Source organism: Macadamia integrifolia, chromosome 14 (assembly GCF_013358625.1).
Source record: "Macadamia integrifolia cultivar HAES 741 chromosome 14, SCU_Mint_v3, whole genome shotgun sequence".
Lineage (NCBI taxonomy): Eukaryota > Viridiplantae > Streptophyta > Magnoliopsida > Proteales > Proteaceae > Macadamia > Macadamia integrifolia.
The window spans coordinates 7,216,012-7,226,175 of NC_056570.1; the positions used below are offsets into that span (position 1 = coordinate 7,216,012).

Consider the following 10,164-nt stretch of genomic DNA (forward strand, 5'->3'; position numbering starts at 1 on the left):
AATGGGAATCCATTCACTGTGTCAGGTTCAAAATGTATGCAAGGGTATTGGAAGAATATCTTGAAGAAAAAACCAAAATCCTATAGGGGTTTGTGTTACCCTAGGTTGGAGTCATGAATGTTCTAGCATGATGGAGAAAAACTTTCTTATACAACATATATTACCGTCGAGAGAATAAGATCTTAGATTAAAAAAATAAGAATTAAAAACTTGAAAAACAAGGATTGGATTGTGCCCCACACACACACACACACACACATATATATATATATATATATATATATATGTAATAACATATTTGGAGACTCAAACACCATGACAAGGTTTAATAACGTCAACTAGACCTAGTTGTCATGAGAATTCTTAATTTATAAATTGGAAAAGGCACTACAAAAAAATAAAAATAAGAAAAAAAGGTATGCTATCACTAGTGTCCATCTCTCTCCATCTAACATGAAATGATTTTTTTGCCCTCTAACATGCAATATTTTTTGTCGCATTCATTTGTACACTCCCACTATGCCGTTTGCTCAGACATCCCTCTCCCTTTGATAAATTTAAGGAGGGACTTGTATCATCACGAACAAAGATAAGGTAAAAACTTCTCATTTCACATTTTATTTCTTCAATAAATATTTCTCATTTCACATATAGAGGGTGTACCCAATGCACAAGACTCCTACATGTGCAAGGTTTGAGGGATGAAAACATCTCGTTTTACATATGCACTCAAAAAAATGTATAAAAAAATGGCAATTATTGAAAATGACACAAAAGTAAACACTTTCAAATAATTCTGAAATGAGATAGTTTCCATTCACCCATCATGTATGAAGAATGCCTTGCTAGTTGGCCTGAGTGTCTAGAAATAGTTATTGGGAATAGTTGGGAGCAAGGATTTAGTTGTTAGTATCGATATTGGTCTCGATCCTAGATCCATCTATATTGATTGTATTGGTCAATTTTCCCTTACTTTTCATTAGAAGATTTTTTTTTTTTTTTAATGATTTTACCTCTGCTAGATAACAATACCTAATTTCATATCAATTAGGTATCAAGATCAATCTCGGCCAAAATCAATACAATATAACCATTATGGTCGATCCAATACTAATACATGTTACCATGATTGAGACGGCATTATCACTTTGTAAAGTAAATGATAGAATAATAATGACCCTAAATGGATATATTTTTCTTGGGAAAATATTGGGTATGCCACCAATATCAAGTATGCTAGCACCCATTGTGTCTATCTCTCTCTTCCCTTTTTCTGAAATGACCCTCATATCCTTCCTGAATGATACTCCATCACGTGTTCCTATTGCTGCTATCCGCTAGCATACTTGATATCAGCGGCATACCTATCCCTCTCCCATTTTTCTTTCACTCATGATAAAAAAAAATAAAAAAATAAAAAAACTTTTTTCATTCTACTCCTTTGAATACCTATAAGTTTTTAGTCAATATATATATATATATGTAAAAAAGGAATATTTAAGAATAAATCATAGACATTTTAAAAGAAGTTTAAATGTTCTAACTTCCAAGTATATTCAGATTATTATTTACTTATTTATTTGAGCCCGTTAGCTGGGAGTGAGACATCAATTAGGTAAGAGAGAGGGATAAGACATGGGTATTTATAACATGTAACCCATCTTGTCCATTAGGTAAGGAAGAGGGACATTTAAGTCAAAATTTCTACATCCATGCCATCCATTAATGATTAGACTCTTGGCTCTGATCAAGAATTTAGTAGCCGTTGTCTACTCCTTGTCTCATTAGCTTATATGCAGATAAGGGAGTAACAATTTATTTGGGTCTCCCAAAAAATTTGCTGAAGAATAAATAATTCTTTTTAAAAAATTTATTTGATCCATCAGGTGTTGGAAATTTTGGCCTTTCGAGGGTGGGAGTAACAAAATTCTCAAGTAGGTTAGTTTTTTTTTTATTTTTGTTAACCAAGGTGTTCGAGAGCCAACAAGTCGCGCACCTTGATTAATCCTCAAGGAGAGTAGTTCAGCAAACCACCACCACAGTCTCACGGTCTCCACTTAAATCGCAGATGCATAGATGGAGAATCAAACTCGCGTATGATAGGATTTGATCCCACGACCTCTTCCCCTGGGCACCAGCTCTTCAAGTTGAAGCTACCACTACTAAGCTATCCTAGTGTTCGTTCAAGTAGGTTAGTAATTATAAGAAGGAAGCATCATAATTTTTTTTGCGTTTTTTGGAAAAAAATTTGTTATAGTCAAGGAAGGTGAAAACATTTTTTTTTTGAGTAACACATTTTTCTCAAGTAAGACAAATATTATTTTTCTTACATAAATATTATATTAAATAACTTTAATCTTTTCAAAAAATGTTACTTTTATAGTACATATCGTATTAAATTTTAAAAATAATAAAAGAGATAATTAAAAGAATATATATATATATATATATATATATTTAAATAATTAAAATAAGGTTACAACTTCTAAATTCATCACTTTAGTGGCAAGAAGTTGCAAGTCAAAATATTTGTATGGGACAGTTTAGTTTAGATTTTAGACTATAGTTGAAAAACCAAACCTAGTCAAAAGTCCTGAAGATTCACAAATGTTTAAAAAATGACTAGACATGGTCCAAGCCATTTCGAGTTTTCATTGACTCATTGTTTTTGCTCTAGTAATGTGAAATTTATGAGTTTAAAAAAAAAAAATTTATTGGGCCATATAATTCATAGACCATATTTTGCCTACAACTAAACAAAATTGTTCATTGTTTTCAATATTAGTCCCTTTTTTTCTTCCCCCATATGTGAAGCAACCATGACCAGAAATCTCTCCACATAATGAAGAAGAAAAAAAATATTAAAAAATAAGGGAAAACTTTTTTTGACTTGCTCCGGCCAAGTTTGACTCTTCCAATTCACCAAGATTTAAAAATAGCGAGTTGACTTCAAAAACCTAGTTGTCCAACCCTCCCTCTATTTATAGAAATGGAGGAGGGAATCTAAATGAAATAAACCCCATAGAAAGCCACATGGAGAGCATCGAGTAAAAAAGGCATACCCAGTGCATGAGTCACCTACCGTGGGGGGTTCTGTTTGAACATTTTTATCTTCACCTTTTGTGTGTGTGTGTATGTGTGTGTGTGTGTGTGTGTGTGTGTTAGATTGACTCTTGGATAGTATTATTACACCAATACAAAATCGGGCAGATATCGATATCAACCTAAGGGTGTCAAATCAGAATCAATACCAAAAACCAAATCCAATTCCGAACCAAATACCTGAACTGAACCAAACCGATTATAATATGGTTATATCCCGGATCTAAAATGAGTGTTTATAATTCAATTCGGTCTGGATCTGGATCTACATCAAGAACCAGTTCTAACCAAAACCAAACCGAATAACTTGATGTAACTTTTTCCTCTTTTTAAAAATTAAACACTTGACGTAACTTAAATAGAAACCTGGCATGATTAATCATTTAAATTGTCTTATGGAGTTATAGTTATAATATAAGCTTAAAACCCTCTTTTGTTGAGGAAGACTAACAACGTAGTAAATGAGCATTTACATTTTGTCTTCTATATAACAGAACCAAATTTAAACTGGATATTAAAACTAAATAAGAACCAAATATAAAACCCAATTAGGAATCGAAATCGTATCAAAACCAAACAAGTTGGTGTGAGTAATAATTTTCAGAACCAAGGCAGGATCTAATCCGGTTCTGAATCACAATAACACTTATTAGAACCAAAACCGGAAGAAATACTTGATTCCGGACCTATTGACACCCTTTTATCAACCTCTGCCAATATTGATTAGATCAGATACTGTTATCGATACTTAAAGTCTTAAACCCTGGTACTTAGGGTCAGGATCATAATATCCCCGTTTATCTAACTAGATCCAAAATTGAGATCCGTAACCGTTTATTAATGGGTAGGGGGGATGGTTCTAGTCGTAATCGCTCCAATTATTATTAAAGTACCAAGTATACAACCACCCAAATATTCATTCTCATACAAAGCCTAAAAATATGATTAAAATATTTCTTAAGAAGAATAATAAATCCGAAATCCAAATCACTAACTCAAAATATATAATTATAGGAAAAAAGAATCGTAAACGTGGCATGGTTCCTGTGCTAAGGCAAATGGGAGGGTAAAATGGGAAAAATAATCTTCTATAGTGAGTGCGACTGTGCAATGAGCATCGGATGGCCAAGACAACCTCGAGGCGTGTGTTCGGATGGTCTCGGCCATCCAATGCTCACCTCATAGCCGCACTCACTGCTGAGGATAATCACTCGTAAAATGGAACATATGATTGCTCTATCTCATGCCCCACATGAAAGGCAAAAATCTCGTCGTTGTTGAAGTTTCAACTTTCGCTCTTATTGGTCTTTACGTTGGTGCAGAAGTCACGTTGCCTTCTACAAGTTTTTAACGGATGATTATAGTTTCGACCATTTTCAAACCAGTCTTTCGGTTCTAGAACCGTTGAAAAAATTCATCATAAATCAACTGTTGATGTACTAATTAATTCCAAAATTCAGATCTAGAACCAATCCAATAACTTAATGGGTGAATCACTTCCGACCCTTAACAGATCAATTCGATCCAATGATGGGCACAAGAAGACCATGTTGTCTCACACCCTGTGCGTTGAAGATGCTCTTGCATACCTTTTCATTGGCTCCATGAATCAATGTTACCTACACTATACTAACAGTATTCTTTCTTCCTTATAAGAAGTACAAATTAACATTAACTAATTGCTGCCTAAAATAATTTAAACTTAATTAAAGATATCCATTTGGGAGTTATACCTAGCACTTGCGTAAGAGTTGACTATTTTTCTTGCGTGGGCGAATCAAAAGCTGTATGTTGTCCTAGTGAGAATTGTTTGACTTCTTTTCTCTCATCCCGTATCGTGATTTCAACCCCACCAAAAAAAATATTGTGATTTCATGATCTCCCCTCCCCACTCACCCCAAAACAACTGAAAAAAAAAAAAAAACAGAGGAAACAAAAAGATGGAAATTAATATAAAATAAGTGAAAATATTAAACTTATCTTAATGACTAATGCAATATTGCAATCATATGAGAATTTTATAGACAAATTATATCAAAGAACAAATGGTGGAATATATGAGTTGTGCCACAGATTATTCTTATTGAGATCGAAGTTGTTTCTTATGATGCAATACAGGTTGTTGTAAAATTACCTTTAGACCTTTTAGTAATTGTTGCAATCATTTATTTTGTCACATTGGAACATACTTTGGTTGTGCTCAATCAACTAAAAGAATGGAACTAAAAAAACCATCAAAACAATAAGCAAGAAGCAAATGTGTGTGTGTGAGAGAGAGAGAGAGAGAGCGAGAGAGAGAGAGAGAGCAAATGATGAGTATAAAATGTCTATCACGTCCTTTATTTATAGAGAAGAGATACTCTTTGAAAACATCTATCTAAGAAGGCTAAAAAAATGTCTCTCAGAAAGAAAAGACACAAAAACTATTACCGATGTCTAACACGTTCTGGGCATGCAACGAAAACATCATCGATGACAATGACACATCAGACCATGCTCAGTAAAAGCTCATTGCACATCGGATAGAGTCTAAAGCATAATGGGCGTTCCTGATGAATCCCAACCATAGTTAGCAAATTCGGATTCGGGAATTATTTGGGCGGAGAATTATTCGGAATAATTCGATTGATTAATTTAAGGATTCGGCCAAAAAAGCGGTCAAAAAAGCTTATTGGGTTTTGTTTTTTGTTTTTTGTTTTTTTTTTTAATACTGTTTAAGTGGACCGAATAATTCGGTTTGGTCCGAATTATTCGCGTTTTATATTCACTTTTGAAAAAATCGTGAATTTTACCGAATTTTATTTTTAATTCTGATTCGGTCAGAATTTTTGATTAAATTCAGAAAAATTCGGTTCGGCTGAATAATTCGTGAATTATTTGGCCGAATTGATAACACGGATCCCAACACATTATGTGCTATGACCAATGTGTGACAAACAAAACCAACATCAAGAGAAAGACATCCAACGACGGTAAAAAAAAAGAAATGAGGAAATAAGTCAAGTTCTAACACCAACAAAAAGAAACCTGGACATACAAGCCCTCGCCTTGACTCAATATGCGTGTGAGTAAAAATAAATCCCAAACCCCCCAAGACGAAAACATAGTGAGTCTATCTTCCACTAAATCATATCTTTGTAATTGCCAAATCACAATATGAACCGCACTCTATTCTCTTTCCTAAACAATGAGAGACTAAGGATATATCCCCTATATTGCTTTACAAGAACCAACATCAAAAGTTCTTGAAAAAACAAAAAGTGTTGTATTTGAAAGAACAACATTGTATGTTATTCTTGTTGAATCAATGAAGATAATAACAATAACATACCCCAATCCATGACCTTAAACACCTGTTTTTTGACCTAACTATCACCTCATGACCTTGGAGCAGAATTCCCCCTCTTCCTCAAGGTCTATAGCTTTCTCCTTTATCTCTTTTTGGCTCACCTAGAGATGATGTGGCTGTTCGTTTTTCGCCCATTTGGCTTATATGATCATGATTAGGAATTCGAATTTGTCTTTATGTAACCGAGTAATGATGTACTACTTTCTCTCCTTCAATCATGGATTCGGGGGATGGTATCGACATCGATTTTGATCCAGATCGGATTGATAGGTATCAATCGATTTTGCCCTTGCTAATTTCTTACTATTTCATCCTGATCGATTAAGAGTTGAAGATCAATCTCAATCGATACCGATCTAATATGGCCGATACAAGATCGATAAATGAAACTATACCTTCAATTATTTTTACTAACAACGGGTATACAAACCTTCGGCTTGGTTAATCCCACTAGTCCATACTGACTCCACAACCACATGAACTGAATCATTCCGAGATTGAATGAAAACCATTTAACTTTCATTGAAAACAGTGAAAAACACTAAACACCCTCATGTGAGTGACCCAAAATATGCCTAATGGGAGTCGAATCAAGACGTCCAAGTTTACGGCTCATACCAAGTTCGTTGCTCACTACCTCTTGGGTTCCATGCCTTCAATTGAATTTGTTCTCTTTTTGATAATAAAAAAAAAAAAACCGAACATTTCCCCCACGGACCCTTTCTAATAAACTTGCAAATCTAGTACCGGATTCCATGTTTTGAATCCTCTGATTTAGGGGACGGTATCGGCAAATACCGATCAAATACCAATCTGAATCAGTAAATATCGGTCGGTTTTACTAATTTTTTTACTATTTTTTTTTCTGTTTTACTCTGAAACGATACCGACCAATATCGATACAGCCGACACAATACTGATAATTGAAACCATGCACAGGCAACAAGGGTTTCCCACCCGCTAAGGCCATCGTCTCGGGGATAACTTTACAGATCTTCCATAGATGTGAGATTCCTCCAACTACAAGACAAAATGCCACCTCCGACCGGTTTTCGAGACTCAGACAAAGAGAGTAATGGCGAGTAATGGCGAGCTTCAGCGACAGTGTCTTCACGGGAACCAAAGGTGCGAAGTATCAACAGTTGCAGAGTATCAGCATCGGACGAGCGCAGGCGACTGATCTTCAAAATTATAGCAAAGCAGATCTCTAATGGCGTTAAAGAGGTTCGTAGAATTCACTTCTCTCTCTCTCCTCTCTCTCTCTCTCTCTCTCTCTACTTTTCCACTCTTTTCACTATTTCCGTCTTTGTCGCTACTTTCCCCACAGCTACAAAGACAGTATTTCCTTCTTTGCTGTAGATTCGAAGAACGAGGAGAAAGAAAAACACATAAACCAATAAATACAAATCCAAAAGGAAACAAAAGACACAATCCTTGTTTCCTTGAACATCTCTGTAGCCGGATTCTCTCTATCGATTTGAAAAAAACTTTCCTCTTTCAGGATCAGATCTAGGTTTTGGATAAAATTTCAAACTAATATCATACAGGGTAAGGTTACTTGATTTCTAAAGATGATTCACAGAGTCATTTCATCGAACACATTTGAAGATCTAAGCTAAAGTAAGACAGATTGTGCTATTGCAGATTGCATCCTTTACAGGTAGAGGAGTAAGATTGATCATCCCTAACACTAACACTAACACTAACACTAACACCAACACTAACAGATCACAACTCTCGCCTCCTAAATTTTTTTCCTTCCTCTTTTTACAAAAACTGTAAACAGAAACACTTCACAGATCCAATCTTTCCTTGTCTTTCAATTTCAACAACCAAAGCTTCAAATGCGAGCGTGAGTAACGCTTCCTTCTTCTGAAGAAATCCTGTACGAACATTTCTCGTTAGAGAGATCCGAGGAATTTCTACACGAACTAATTAATTTCTCGTGAGAGGGATCGCTCACACACCGCGACAACATAGAGGTCTCCGAGTCTGAGAAGAAACAAGAAGAAACGGACATTTGAATCATCACTTACATATAAACAAAAAGGAAGAATCCATTAATTAGAGATCAGATCTATACCTCCTGAAGCATTAAATGATCTCTTGCAGTGCAAAATAGCCCCCTGGATCCCATCCTGTTGCTGCAACAATGAATCATCACGTCTACTGGACTGAGACGGCAATGTGGGCGGCGCCGCTGCCACAGCCGAAGACGCGGACCTGCTCTTTCCTAAATGCTTACACACCACACGCAATCCCGCCGGCAAAGTCCCCTGTTTCTGGCTCCGAACAATACAGTGCGGCGCTTCGGTCTCCTCTGCTTCACCTTGGTTGCTCTTGGTTGTCTGTGGAGATGACACTGGCGTCGTTGTCGGCGCTGGAGCTGGGTCGGGTGCCGGTGCTGCCTTGCCTGACCCCAAGCTTAACTGTCCAGAAAATTTCAGCTTCTCCCCATACCTCCTAGAAACCTTTACGTAAAGCGGCTTGATCATCTTCAGATACTTCTGCACGACATCCTTCGAAAATTTCTTGTCATCCGTAGGCGTCTCGTCGGAGTTCTTCTGATGAAGCTTGTTTCTAGAGCTTCTTGAACTATTGTCTCTGCTTAACAGAGAAACGATCGGGACCCCTTCAACCTTGAATTTCACCGTGAGAAATTTCCCTTGCTGTTGCTGCTGGGTCTGCGGTGGCTGATCCTCTTTTGGAGTAGCTTCGGCTGCAGCGTTTGATTCCGTCTTCTCAGACGACGTCAATTTGGGCTTCCTTAACCCCAAAGTGAATACCCGGAACTTGGTAGCAGATTTCAACAAGGAAACAGGGAACTGAGATTTTGAGTTTGGCTCAGAGGAGTTAAAATCAAGTGACGATGGCTCGAAAGGCACAAGCCTTCCTTTGAAGAAGAGATCATCAGAAGGGGAAAGTGAGAGATTAGGGTCCGTTCTGCCACCGCTCGACTCAGAAGATACCCTGAAATTGAACTCTTTCTCTCCATCTGTTCCCGTCGAGGAATCTCCATCATCTTCCTCGTCAACTCCGCTCTCGCTTTCGTTATCGTCTCCGCCTTCACAGTCCTCCTCGTCGTCAGGAACCGCAAACTCCAAGTCAAAGAAAGACCCTTCTTCGTCTTCTTCGTCGTCCGTTTCCACCACCGGTTGTTGCACGGTTTCAGCTATGGTGGTGGTACCTGGGACTGTGCGTGCATTGTTTCCGGTCACTCCACCTCCTCTCCAGTACTTGAGCAAGCTGAAAGCTTCCATGGTTGGGAGAGCCAGAGCAGAAGAGTAAACCAAAACCTTAGGAGTGATTGTTTTAGGGCGAGAAAGAAAGAGCGGATGAAAAAGGGCAAGAGGTGGGAAAGGAAGACTTTGTTTAATGGCCCTGCAGTACTGAAAATGGGCTTGACACAGCAACAGTTAAGTGTTAAGCTTTAGCAGAGAGAGAAAGAAGAGAGAGAGAGAGTTGTTGTTTCGTCGTTATAATTTTTAAGGCGTCGTATACGTGGTTGCAGGGCAGTCATGTGACTTTGTGAGAGCAGTGTCTGCGCGTCAGAGCTAGAGAGTCTGCGCGTCAGAGCTAGAGAAAGAGAGCTAACGTGGAGGAGATGACTGTGTAAAGGAATTGTGATACTGATACTGATACTGATGATAGACCAAATCAGTAACTCTTATATATACGAACTATGATGTATCAACATCAAAGTCACCACCTGT

General features: G+C 37.2%; 1 protein-coding gene across 1 annotated transcript; it reads right to left on the reverse strand.

The window, feature by feature from the left end:
• Positions 1 to 7,993: 7,993 nt before the first annotated feature.
• LOC122060500 (probable membrane-associated kinase regulator 2) lies at positions 7,994 to 10,164 on the reverse strand. Its single transcript, XM_042623601.1, has 2 exons — positions 8,535 to 10,164; positions 7,994 to 8,443 (listed from the first exon to the last, which is right to left on the reverse strand). Exons 1-2 carry the CDS (start codon positions 9,709 to 9,711, stop codon positions 8,292 to 8,294), a joined length of 1,329 nt encoding a protein of 442 aa, XP_042479535.1. The 5' UTR covers positions 9,712 to 10,164; the 3' UTR covers positions 7,994 to 8,291.